Here is a 14,422-nt window from a genome sequence, read left to right as displayed (position 1 = left end):
CACTGTTACATAATACTGGACCTTTTTAATTTCAAGGACCCCAGTTTGATATGGAATGCAATAGGCCACACAGACCCCTATTTGTAAGGGTCCATTTGGTTTCTAATTATCATCATCATCATCATCATACTCCACTTTCCCGTCTTGTTGTTGTTCTTTTTTTTACTTGCCCCGTGCAATAGGGCAACTCATTGTGACAAGGGTCTATGCCCTGTTCAGTTCAGCCTTTGAGCTTTATTGTATTTTTCATGCTCTCTTAGCAGGTGTTCATTAACACTTCATGATGTATTGTGTATTATTAGACTAGAAATACAATTGTAAACAACATCCCTCTCTGCCTGCAGCTTACTATGTGTGAAAAAACACAAGGAAGATTCAGGATGCAGTGGTGTCAGAGACAAGGTGGCCTTCGTGGCCCTCTCTCAGTTTGATGAGATGAACCTTCTCAATGGTGAGGTTTTATCTTTCAGCTGCGTATTTGCTTATTTTCAACCCAAAGACTATTTTGGGGGCTATTGTTTGTAATAAGCAACACTCATTTTCTTACTTTTTGCAAATATTACAATGTGAAAATGATCAATAGAAATGTATATTTAGTGGATGTTAAATGAAAGGGAATCACTATACTTATACTAATGGTGTTTTTTTTTACCATGGGGTCATTTCTACCTTAGACTACAGGTTTCTGGAGGACACCGGGCGGATGGCTGATGCTGCCACCAGAGACGCTCTCGTTCGCAAACCCCGCTTCAACTTTCAAGTAAATCACTTGTTTTTTTAACAGACTCATATTAAAGGACCATTACCTCGGATTTCATGACGACAAGCATGCTTTATGTGGGGTAGGGGCCAACCGTGGCTACTCGAGATCTCTGACACACAATCCAATCATCGTGGGGTGGCAGGAGTAGGAGGGGGTGAGGCTCTGTTACGTCACGCACGGAGTGGACCAGCGTAATGCCAGGTCTTTTCACACAGGGAGTGACACAATGCATGTGTACTTGCTTGGATCCATAGGGTTGCACTTCGCTCCTCATGTGAATAGACGAGGGATGCGCGTTGCATAGCAAAAAAAGTTCCAACACAGTTAAGTAAGTAAATAACAAGTTACAACACCCTTAAACTCTGGCAGCGGGTGGCTGTGTGCTTGAGACGAGCCCAAATGCGACGGTCTCACGGGATTGCACAGAAACATCTATAAATGCACAGCAGGTAGATTCTAGAGATTTTTGTAAAATGTTAATTCTCACAGTGAATTTGTTAAAATCAGCTTTCAGTGTAGGAAAAAACGGTGATCGTCCCTTTAATTGGTTACCTCGATTATTTAAAAATCTTAACCACAAATGCTTCAAATAATTTAAATATATTTTTCTATTTATCTCCATGTTTTTATGGCTGCTCTGGTAATTGTGGCTTTCATTATAATGGCTCACTGCTATCGCTCCAAACCACAGACATCCACTTGCATAAGATGCATTGCCCCTGCCAGGTTTTACCTGTGTCGCTATTAGTAATGCATGTTTTCTCTGCGGTTTTATAGGCGCTGTCTTCCTCACTGGTCACAAATCAATCAACCTTAATGAGTGGGATTTTCACTAAGAGATAAATGTTTTGGCACATGTCATGACATGTCAGGGCTTTGGGTTTATTCCACAACTTTCCAAATGCAATACTCTCTTATTAGATGCATATTACTATAATTGTCTATAAATCGTTTTTTTTTACTGTCCCTCCCTACCCCGCCAGTCTTAAGTCATTAAGGGGCTACAGTATATGAGTGCCTAACTGTCCTCATTCTAGATGAGGACAGTAAGAACATCAGGTATATAATTGAGCCTTGAACTTTATTTATTGATGCCAGGTAACCGCAAATATTTTGAAACCGATATTTAGAACCAATAACCGACTTAATCTTGCTCATGTGATTTAATTGAATAATTGAGAAGCAGGTTCTTATATATCAATGAATCTACACTAAATAATTATGATATAGTATTTCGACACAAAATAGATTTTTTTTAATCGACTAAATCGATTTGTCTGATTATACGCTTAACCATATATTATGTATCGTTGTACAATGGTGGCTTGCAAAAATAGCCTGCAATTTTCACTATTAAATAATAGTTAAATCATATTGCTGAGCCCTAATTAGGACCTATAATATATACTATGGCATGATTAAATATAACTATACCATATTCTACTACATGATTGAAGTTACTGTACTTTACTCTTCTCTGTCCTCTCCATCAGTCTAAAACGCTGTCGGCCGCCGTGAGGAAAATGAACATCACTCTGAGGTTTCTTCCTGCCACCTTCACCAAGAGCAGAGAAAACTCCACCGTCTTTTCAAAGTAAGGACACATAATCTATGAAATGTCATCAACTTTTTCAGCCTGGCATCCAAATCTAGGAACTTGGCATTGCCCAGGGAACCAGGCTCATTCAATCATAAGCCCCCCTTTCCATCTCAAATCCCAATTATGTCCAAATGTTATTTCATCAGATTACAGTACATTTGGCATTAAAAGAACACTTCACCTTTTTTTATATATATACATAAGTCCTCATTAACGCTTTCTGACCACTCACTCTGTCTCATAGGCGGGCTATGGCTAGGTAAAACATTTACCTTTTGATTATTTAATTGATAGGGATTTCAAATGATTATATTTATTGGCAAGGATATACATGTATATCCTCCTGGACTGTTTGGCAGATTCAATCGAAGGAGTTCAGATGTGGAATAACTGAGACAACAAGACAACAACCCCACAAAGGGGTTGACACCAAGGTCTCAAAAGTACTTGCCCATCGGGCAAGTACAGGTGATGTACTAGTACTTGCCCAAAGGTCATGTTCAGTTGCCCAGAAAATGTAAATTGTGCAGGCGGTATGGGCACAGGTATGCATACGTACACATTTGTGAGTGTGCTTGTGTAGTTTATCCCATTAGACCTCAGGCCGATTCTAAAAACGCCTTCTAAATCCTGACCGAAGTTTTCTGAAAAACTCAAATATGTATTAAAAAATGACAAAACATGTATGTTGCCATATACTGTACATATAGCAACGGACGGGACCCCAAAAGGGGTTCCCGTCCTGAAAGGTATAGTTACAAATAGGGGTTCCTGCCCAAAATGGGTTATTGCACCACTTGTACTAGTGAGGTTCTCCTCACGTGTGCTAGTTTACATTGTACTCTTTAAGCGATACTGAACTTTGGTAGAACCCACTGTGCGGCTACAGTGCATGTGGACATTCGATCGTGTTTATGCACTGATACATCTCATATTATGTGACTAGCAAAACAAAAGAAAAGTCAGAAAAGTATTGTGTGAGTAGCAAATAAAAGAAGGTTGCTGCTTCCCAGTACCGAAAACACTCCAAAAAGAAAACAAAAACAAAAACCCACTTGCCGTTTCACAGGCAACCAAAAAGCAAACTCCACTTTCCTGAATATTTTTGTTTTACTTGCCCTGGGTAGTCGGGCTAACATTAGTGTCAACCACTGGATTTGAACCCACAGTTTGAGAAACCAGATCCTTGTAGTTGATTTATCCTCCCTAAAACCTGATCTAGTCTCGGCTATTTACACAGTAAAATCCTCAGTGTTAAATTAGCTGTGAGAGTCTACAAATGGAACAAATGGACCCCTCCAGTGTTAAATTTAACACTCAGGATTTTACAGGTTACTTCTTTACTTGTTCCTCTCTCCTGGACCAAAAGGGAAAGACTGGCCAACAAGTGCCTGGTTGAGGCTTGATGTGGTGAAGGTGTGTCCACACCTGGACTCACATAGGAAGTGGTTGAAGCTGTTCTGCATAGACCTACATAAATAAACCAAAAGGATAGCTTTTCATTCATGACAGACGCTGGCTATAAAGTACTCACCACACGGTTTCACCACAAGTTGCAAATGGATCAAATTAACTCTGAGGATGTTTTTTTTTACTGTATATTTGAACAATTAATGATCATGTATGCAAAATGCATTAGTAAATTTGATTTGAGTTCGAACAGACATACACAACAGGTCATGGAACATGATAATTAAAGCAATTTTTATCTTTAGGATTGTAGGGAGATTTACCCAAGCAAGTTAATCTTTACACTATTAATCTTGTTAACTGTGTCAGGTGTTAATACTAAACTCAAGCACAGGTAATCCAGCTAAATTCTATGCTGTTTACTATGTCCGTATAGTCTCTGCCCATATCTCCCTGATTAGACATGTTTCACTTTGCCACAGGATGGCACTCTTGTTGAGTTTTAACCACTTATGTGGTTCTGTCTGCTGGCTCCACTATTTCTCCTAAGGGTCTCCAAAGGTTATCTGTTCCATGCATGATGATTGAGAGTCTTGCTAAGATAGTGGACATGCACACATCTGTTAGACGACTGACAGACTATTAGCCTGAGGCAAGGCAACCAAGGCCATCTATGGCGTTAGCATGCTAGCCTCTGATAGATTGAGGTGAGCTGCGTTTTGTCCTGGTCACTGAGCACATTCATGATTGGCTGCTAATATCACAGTTTGCAACGTATTTTACAACAGCTATTTAATAATGGCAACAGGGGCTCTCCAAACAAGTTCAAGGTGGTCTTTTCTTTTATACCTGGTTGTGCTCACTGTCTTTCTCAGAATTATTTTGTATCCCTCCTTAGACAAGGAAAAGTCAATCATGATAAATAATAGAAGCAGAAGCTGCAACCTTTATCCTGTTAAGGTATAAGCCTATGTTGTATTTTCTGTTGACAGTAAATCATCCTGCTGCATTTAACTGTATTGTAGTCAGGCCTGAATAGTTCTGCACTTAACTGTAGATTGTTAACGTTACGTTAGATAAAAGTTGCTCAATGTTGGACAGCAGTCTGTGTGCCCCCCCCCCTTGCGTGTCAATATGATGATGTCATCAAAAGACTTGTCGACTCGACTTTAATGACAGACAAGTCGACTTTCAAAAACCAGAAGTCATGAATGCCCTAATGTACGTCTATACGTCCGTCTGTAGTTCATGTATCTCGAAAACCGACTGCTTCAAATGCGGCGTGCACGTCGCCAATGACCTGATGGAGTGGCATGCCTGGCGTTGAGTCGGTCGGATAGGCGATTGTACTGAACCGCTGATCCGACCGACACGGCCATATATAGGCATATATGGAGATCTGGTTGTCCAGAACCGCAGAACCGACCACGATGCCCGTATATGGTCATGCGCATATATGGGCCCCATATATGGGTCATAGACTGGTATGGACTCCATAGTTGGGCATGCCTGATACGGAACTCCATGTATGGGCATAAAAGGGTCACAGACAGACTGAGGGTACAACGGGTACTCTGGCAATGGGTGCAGTGGGTATTGCATAACCGGAATGGCACGCGTTATCTGGCCATGCCCCCCCCCTCAGCTCTTCCTCTGGACGTGTTGTCATGTTGCCATAGCAACTGCTATCCACATGTACTCTCAATGATGAGGCTTTCAATCCCAGTCATCTTAAAATGCTTTCCCTAATTTTTTCCTCCCGTTTCCAGGTTCTCTTTTCTTTTCCATTTTCCTCGGTTTACTTCTTCAGTACCACTGGTGGCCTTGCCCTGTCATGTTTGACACATGTTCTCCTGCTGGGACAACCTTCTGTCACTCATTTCCCATTTCCACTGGAGACAGAGCCGCAGTGCTCTCCCCCTCAGTGGAAGAATAAACATTTATTCTTGCACTTTACTAGTAAAAGGTGGAGAAATGGTTACCAAATTGCATATTGAAGCTGCAAACTGTGAAATGTCATGGGACGACACTGGGTGCCAATCAGAACGGCCACTGAATGAAACCTTTGTCATTTCCCCTGCTGTTTTTTACATTTTCGACCCCCCCCCCCCCCCCCCAACACACACAGTCTTAATATCGACCACTTTGACATGTCTGTCTTTGTCTGGCGTTTTGTAGGCAGCGACTTAAATATTGTTATTAGCCTCACTCTACTCTCCTAACACTGCTGCGCTTCATTGTGCCTTATTGCCCATGTCCTCAGCCTATCAGAATGCTTGTTACATTCCAAAATCACTTTCTGCCCAAGTCATTTTAAGTCAACTTTTTGACTTCGGCAGAAATGATTTTTGAATTTAACAAGCATTCTGATAGACTGAGGACATAGGCAATAAGGCAGGGTGAATCAGCAGTGTTAGGAGAGTAGAGTTAGGCAGAAATAAATAACGGCAGATAAGCTTGACTTATGCAAAATTAGTTTTTTTTCCTCATGATTGCCTAAGTCAACTAGATGATTTAGGCACATAGTGAATTTTGCTATGAGGCTAACGATATGCATCTTGGGATGGGGCAAGTTTATGTAATGTTGGAGACCCCCCCACACACAAAAAAACACAACAACAAACAAAATAAATATAATCCCAAATCTGCAGATGGAGAGTATTAAGGCCTATATATATTTCTATGAGATGGCACCATTACATAATTTAGCTCTGAGACATTTTGTAGATTTTCAAGACGTGGTAATATTGTGCACTTAAAAGAGTAATTCCCTTGATTGCGCCAGCTCCGCCGAGACACCACGAAGAATCTTTATGCTTTTGCAGTTTTAGGTTTCCATAGGGGACGCTTCAGCCAGCTGTGAGACTGTATTTCTCTTGTTTAGTCTGCTGGGTCCCACTGTACTGTAAGTAAGTCTCACTGTGGATGGCTTCCAGCCTCCCACACAAGTGTCCAGTTCACAGAACAGCAAGTGCAAGCATGGAAGGGATGATGAAAGCTATACAATAAATGGCTGTTGGGGGAAGGGTTAGATAGAGAATGGGTTTCAGAATGTACCAAGTACATAATATATAAAGCAGATGTGTAGCAGTGTGACTGCAGCTGGTTAGCGACATATCCATGCAACTCACATTGCCAAAGAGAGATCATTATTGGCAGACGGTTGACGAGGAGACTTTCATGGCTAGCTATGGTGTGTGTGTTTTCTCATCCCACCTCTCCCTAGTGACTAATTTCAAAAACAGGGCACAGACAGCAAGGAGATTGACAAGAAATTACAGGCCTGTGTTGGCTTTCCAGCCAGCCCTTGGAGGGCAGCTATGTAAAGGCTTGGCAGAGCATTGGCTGTAGTTGTGTCATGGAATCATCTTTTCTGTGGCCTCAGAGGGCCATGATAGGGCACTTTTCCCCCTTTTGGGGACACATTGCAGAGGTGGCTGATGCATGCAATTTTGTAATTGCTTGAAAGAATTGAAAATAAGACAACATTTTGTGACATGGCTTAACTGGAGCCATCTTCACCTGTTAAGGCTGTGGCTCAGGAGGTTGAGTGGACATTTGGGAACCAAAATGTTTCCAGTTCAATTTCTCTCTCTTTCCTGGCTTTGTTAAAGTGTCCTTGAGCAAGACACTGAACCCCTAAACTGCTCCCAATGAGGGTGTTAACTTGCATGGTTGCCACCACCATCGATGGGTGAAAGAAGTGTGTTTGGGTGAATGAAACGCACATTGTAAAGTTCTTTTAAAATAGTGCCCTGTCATGGCACACTGAGGCCATGACAGGCCTCAGTGTGGCCGTAAAGGGTCAATTTTGTCATGATTCCATGACAAAACTACTGCCAATGCTCTGCCAAGAAATGCAGGCTATTTACCATTTCATAATGTGGAAATGAGAGGGTGGGGTGGGTCTCACCCACTGTGCCCTCTGGTGATGGTACACCAATTGAAAAGATCGGTCGGTTGAAAGTTGTGAAAAAAAGTTGCTGAATGTGCTAAAAATAGCCTATGGCTTGATGTGCTTTTCAACAACAAACACATGAACATGTGCATGCTTGAATCATTTGAGAAATTATGAAGATAACTGCAGCACTACAGGGTGCTTAGGGCATGGGCACAAGGTTATATGTATTTATTTTAGACTATTTTGCTGCATCATATCTTTGGTTTTTAATATTGATTAAAACAATAAACACTGTGTGCCTGCAGTAAGCAGCAGCACAATGCGCACACGGCCATACCATTTTGCTTCAACTAATGATCAATATAATATGAATAGCTAGAATGATTAGAAAAAAATGGCACAACAACCTTCCATTTCTGTTTGAGTAGGATACTCGCCACACAAGCCTTGCGCATCCACGAAGTAATCCAACGTTTCATAATCATCATTATCGATTGATAAAATGGCCATGCACACACGTGCAGGGTTTGGTGGGAAGACACCTTAAGAGGGGAAAATCAAATAATAGAACAGCTAGAGGAGTCAGGTAAGTTCAGAAAATGACATCACTTGTGTATTGTAATGCAGCCTTTAAAACCAGGAAAAGACGACACTTATGCCATATCATCATATGATAGCCGAAATCCCAAGCCATATCTAGTCGCATACTGTATCACAATATCGATATTATAAGCTCATCCCTATTTGAAGTGAACAACACTTCAAAGTAGTCAAGTAGAGCCAAGGAATGTTGTTGCCCCACATTTGCCTTCATTTTGCATAACAGAATAGCCTGTGCATCTCAGAATAGGCTGCACCATTACAACCTCACCCACAAAAAAAACGTCTACCAACATCTTGTGTACTATATGCATATATACGTATATGCATTTGTGGAATATGGCAGATAGTGTAATTTTGACCTTGATTGTGATCTTGACTTTCGACCTTTTCAGCTCAAAAGTGAATCATGTCAGCGGGAGAGCCTATTGATTATTCGCACCAAGTTTCATGAAAATGTGTTATTTTGTTCACAGTCAGACACACACAGATAGGAGTACGTATACCCTGCCATGCACTGCTGTGGGTAACAGTTAAGTTAATGTACGTCATGTATTATGATGCCTTAATTAGCATGGTTGCCATTTGTTTTAAAATTGGTAGTCCTGTAAACTTCTCGTTCTCAACGGGCTGGAAAATTAAAGCCCGACACGGCCCGAATGAGTTGGTGCCCATGTCTCATGATTAGTGATGCTATGCTCATTTGAGAAGTGGTTGCTCTCTATTTTAATGACGTGACGCGCACGTCGCTTAACACCTACAGTACAGGTCACACAATGGACAATTGATATGCATATAGGCTAATTCCTGTGTTCCTGAGTCACCACTGTAAACGGACGATCAACAAAGATCGGTACTTCCCCTGTGCATGGTCTCACGTTACAAACGTATTAATCCATAAATTCCTCGGTTCGTCTTCCACAATAGCGTCAACAATCAACATGTAGCTTCGTTACTAGACTTCCTGTTAGTTGGCAACGCAGATTTTATTTTGGAGTTTATTTCCTTGGAAGTCAGTACATAATCGCCTCTTCTTACTGTCGGAGAAGAACAAAACACACACACAAAACATTCCCTGCTCCGCTCCGTTCTCACTATCTTGTACGTTGTTATCCTTCTTTAGCGCAACCAAGGGTGCACGCGACACTTGCAGCTTGTATATCTGCTAATAATAAGAATACAAATTTCCACAATCCGAGCCCGACCCGAATCGACCAACTTGCATAAATTGCAGACCCGAACCCGCCTGGTCGGGTCCAGACTGAAATTGAGAACTCTGATATCCAAGTTGCCATTATTTGATGTTAACTGCACAAAGGTAAGAAATACTGTAAAATATGATGATAACGTAGAAAGAGGACATGACAATGTCAAACCTTCAATGGGATCTAACTGCAAAAGGATTCTAATGTAAAACCCACCCATATGATTATGCAAATGGGGATGAACCCAGCCTAGTATCTACAATGTTCAGAAATGTTATTTCTGAAACTTATTTCTGTATTTTTCTGCTAAAGAAGGAGCCTTCAGGCAGACATATGTGCCTGTAATATTTCTCTCCCATGAGCCTCTCTGATTCCTCAGCTTCTGAGCCTTTACAACGTTGTGGCATTAGATGTTGGATTAGTGTCTTGACTCTAAGAAAGTCCTTTAATGTCTATCCAGAGATATTTAATGATTCTTACCACCCACACGTTGGCATCTACCAGCTCACGCATAGTAGATGCAGAGGACACATGGTGACAAGAAGGCCTGGTGGTACACCATTTATGTTGGATCTGTTCTCTCCTAAATCCACCCAGATGGAGTTCTGCTCTGCCCGACTTATTGTCAAGCTCTCCAGTCTTTGGTGTTAAGGCTACCAGTCCAAGCCACTTATTTAGTTAGCACAGCTAGTTCCTGTTTACAAATTCATCCTCCAAGGCTGCATCTGACCCCCCCCCCCCCCCCCCATCCTCCAAGGCTGCATGTCTGACCCCCCCCCCCCCCCCCCCCCCCCCGCCATGAATCCTTTTACTTTAACTCTGTGAAGAAGCGCAGGTCACGTCCTGAAATGGCAAGGATATGCATGGTGGCTGCAGAAGGCTGTGGCTATGCATTTAGAACCAGTATAAATGCCACCCTTGAGCAACCCCCAGAGGTTTGAAGTCAGATGTGTAGGAGACTTAAAAGGAGTACCCGCTCTGAACTAGACACCACTGTGTTTTGTAAGAGCTTCCCATGGTTTAGGCTTCAGGGGTCAATGATGAGGACCACTTGTCCTTTTAATCCTTTAGAAGTTAAAAGGCAAACTCTGATCCTGAATCAGCACTCGCACGTCATGATGGTTTGTGAGTGTAGCTCAAGGGAATGCCATGATTTGCCTTGCTGAAATATCTGAATATTGTGGTTACAATATCTTCAAATATTTGGTAGGCTGACACATCATTGGCTTTTTTTGTTTTCTTCCAAACTATAGGCCTACCTCAAGGGCTTCCAGTTGTCATAACAAATTAAGTCCAGCTTTTTTAGCTATTTTTGCAAACTAAATATAGCAGGGTAATACAGTTAGTCAGAGAGGGATGGCGGCCATTATAATGCCAACTTGGAGTGGTGGAAACATCAGTCACTTGGGAAGTGAAGAGAGATGACCTCTTGCATCCCCAGTATTCACCGCTGGCTTCTGGAAATGGTTTTAAACCCCAATGTTTTTTCCCAGGGCTCTGAGGTTTCAGACTCTTTGAGTTGCTTTCCCCTCTTGGAATGGGGCAAAATAAACAGAATTTGTATCTAGTGCACACAATATTACTTCCAGAGTCTCAAAGACGCTGTTCATACGTTTTCTTGGCTACCCTGAACAATTCAGAAATCTAGACTACATTCCTCTTAAGAATCCAGTTTTGACCCTAGTAACGAGCAGAAATATTTACAATGTTTGTTGTTCCGTTGCACAGTAGCTATGAGAAAACAGAAGTGTTCCCACTCTGTTTTGGCCCCCTACTAAGCCTTTTGTTGATAGATAGGTCTAACTCTTGAGCACACGGCCAACAACTAGAAAAGGGTGCTCCACGAAGTGCATATCACCGCCAGGCTGGGTGGCTTACCCAGAGTATTGGCGTGGCCTGAGGTGGCACGGACCACCCCCAGGAATTTGACGTACCACCCCAGGTGCCCCTCATTATACTCTGAGAGCCCACACTGAGACTACTCCGAGTGAAAACTGATTATCCTGGTTTTCTGAGCATCTGAACATTGCAAAATGCGATGGTGGTGGCTCCTTTGGTTCTCTGTACTAGAGTATTCAACATGAATACATCATTCATTCAACAAGCTCCATCATTTGTAGTTTTCATGAAAGGGAAGAAGAATGGAGATGGAAAGAAGTGCAAGGAAAACAGGACAGAAAACGGGTCAGATAATTGCATTGTTCCTAGTAGAGTAAATACATATGCACATGCAGCCAGATACCCCAAATATTCATGAGAATGACAATAGTATGAGGCAGGTATAAAGAGGCAGCAGCATATATGTCAATAGGTATGTACATGATAATATATTGTATATTATATGTACATTATCAAAGCAGCATTTAAAGGTAGGGTAAGTGATATTTTTTGGTTAAAACAAAAAGTATTTTGTTAAATGGTTAAAGCACTATATTCTGATAGTACTCATTGCTATAGAGTGTTTGTTCAGTAACAGGAGCCTCCCCGTCTCTCCAGCTCTTTAATAAACAGAAAATACTTTTTCCGGTAGGTGTCAAAATCTCAGCCAATCAGGAGAAAGTACCCATTTTTAAGCTTCACTTTTATAGTGTTCCAGTTCCAATTTTGTCTGCTCATTTCTTAGTTTCATCACTTCCAATTTCACTTGTTTAATCTATATCCTGATTGAGTTCTCTATCCTGATTGGATAAAATTGGAAATGAAACTGAAACGAAAATGCATTTTCTGTTAAATAAAGAGCTGGAGAGACAAGGAGACTCCTTTTACTGAACAAACACTCTATAGCAATGAGTACTATCAGAATATAGAGCTATTTAACACTTATTTTAACCAAAGAAAATCACTTACCCTACCTTTAAGTAACAGGTATGTGTACCATGTAGCAGCAAAAACAGATTACAGATATAGAACATGTGTTCTTGTGCAAATAGACTTACATACAGGTAAAACGTAAAGGGTTGTAGCTCAGACGATGGGTTCGTGATATTTTGGCATTTTTGTCAAATAGACCTCTCCCGCAAACGTTGGAAGCCAAATTATAACCAATCAGAAATAGGCATGGTCTATATGGGGAGTTGTCATCATCCAAGGAATCCAGAGAATTTTGTATTATAGCGACCTATAGTGGGCTGGTAGAGCACTGCCATAAGACTGATTTAAAAAGAAAGTGTTTTCACACACACACACACACACACATACACATACACATACACATACACACAAACACAAACATAATCTTTTGTCTAGCAGAGATTATAAATCAAATAATTTCACCCGTGAAGTGTCTGTGTATGATCTCTCTCTCACTGTCTGCCTCACTCTATTTTTCTCTATCTTGTGCGTTTAGAGGGCATGAAAAAGTACTGTATATGCATGGTAAAGACATAATACAAAAAAGGAAGTAGTACCATCAATATTATAACAAAATATATTGCAGTATATACACCCTCAACAAAGCTTGCATTATGCATAACAAAAAAGTAAGAATACACTCAGGTCCTTACTGTAATGAGCTGTTGTTACTTCAAAGCTAATTAGACTATTGCAAGACAAAGGCTTGGTGTGTAGAGACTTTAACACTCTTGTGATGCGAGACTGAGTGCTTGACCAATCAGTTTATTTATTTTTTGTGTGGTTTTATTTTGCCTGCTGGCGCCACCCAGATATTCCCTGAACCATCGGGAGCTGGGACCTTTTGGGGGGTAATGTGGGCCCAGAACCAATGTTGGTACTAGGTTACTGCTGACAAAAAGAAGGTAGAGTTCCTTAGTTCTTGAAAAAGTGACCTCTGTTTTGGGAAAAGTGCCTGCTGTCCAAGAGGGGCTTATGAAAACGGGAATCATAACTGACATGAGATTCAGTCTCTATTTAACCAGGCTGACTAAGTGCACATTCTTGTTTTTAAATGGCTTAAACTGAAGGCTTATTTACCTCATACACAAAATTACACATAAGAGCTACTGAGCTTCTTTTTATATATTTTTTAAACTTTTGGCTTCTGTCCTGCTTCACTGGATTAATCAAGGGTTAACTGTCTTGCTCAACAGGCATGGAGCCATCGTTTTGATGGGGGGGGGAAAAACTCCTTTTCCACACAAATCTAGAAATCTGGTTTTGTCCTCTTCCATCAGTGGTTCTATGTTGTGATCATTGATACGACTCTCTCCTTTTTTTTATTCCTGACGGTAAATGATGGCACGTTTCCCAGGTATGCACCCTGACCTTGCCTGAAGTGCTTCCACGCGTCTGTTGGCCAAGCCCTTTTTCCATTGGAAGACATAGTTTCCACTTGCTGTAAAGGCTGAACAATGCCCTCACACCTGGCGTTCCACCCTCCTTTGACTACCCTCCCTCTCCACTTTCACACATATCTACAGAAATGCTTGAGCGGGCGCACTCACACCTTAATATCTGCCAAGATCAAGCATACCATACCCATATAAATTTCTCTTATTGTGGGAGTGGGGGGAGGTGGCCTACACCTGCATAGGGAATCCCATCTCACCTCCACATTTACTCCCAACATAGTCCATTGCTGCCTACCACATAACACCCCTACTACCCCTCCCTACAACCAACTGGAAACTTAAAACCACCTTTCATTGGATGTTCTGCCAATTCTGTGAATATTTCTCCCCTGTTGAACTCCTCCTCCCCCATACTTTTTTCATGGCCCCTCCTTCTGTTTTCTTGAAAAAACATGTCTCCTCGTTGTGTAACGCTGCCATCTGGATCCATGCAGCAGCAGCAGCCCCAGAACAAGGCATGCTTTCAAAGGGAAGGTATATGGGGCGGGTTAGAGCAGCTCAGGGTGAGAGTTGATCAACCTTTTCAGAGAGTGTGTGTGTGTGTGTGTGTGGGTGTGTGTATTTCAATTCATTTGACAACTGCTTTTCCATTGGTCTGGGTGGTCAGAAAGAGGTCATCCCCTTTGAACATAAAGG

General features: G+C 41.6%; 2 protein-coding genes across 2 annotated transcripts in view; one reads left to right on the top strand and one right to left on the bottom strand.

The window, feature by feature from the left end:
• The window catches only part of mpl (MPL proto-oncogene, thrombopoietin receptor), a 186,486-nt gene that overhangs the window by 35,956 nt on the left and 136,108 nt on the right, over nucleotides 1–14,422 (bottom strand). The window lies entirely within an intron of this gene.
• Nucleotides 1–14,422, top strand: part of znhit6 (zinc finger HIT-type containing 6) — a 40,722-nt gene that overhangs the window by 5,937 nt on the left and 20,363 nt on the right. Inside the window, exons 3-5 of the mRNA XM_084067559.1 lie at nucleotides 345–451; nucleotides 675–760; nucleotides 2,257–2,357. Of these exons, the coding sequence (XP_083923685.1) occupies nucleotides 345–451; nucleotides 675–760; nucleotides 2,257–2,357 (294 nt within the window). The remainder of the gene's footprint in view (nucleotides 1–344; nucleotides 452–674; nucleotides 761–2,256; nucleotides 2,358–14,422) is intronic.

The sequence above is a fragment of the Gymnoscopelus microlampas genome, assembly GCF_963454915.1.
Source record: "Gymnoscopelus microlampas genome assembly, chromosome: 9".
Classification (NCBI taxonomy): domain Eukaryota; kingdom Metazoa; phylum Chordata; class Actinopteri; order Myctophiformes; family Myctophidae; genus Gymnoscopelus; species Gymnoscopelus microlampas.
The sequence above is the reverse complement of the archived record's forward strand: the minus strand, read 5'-3'. Positions and strand labels throughout refer to the sequence as shown.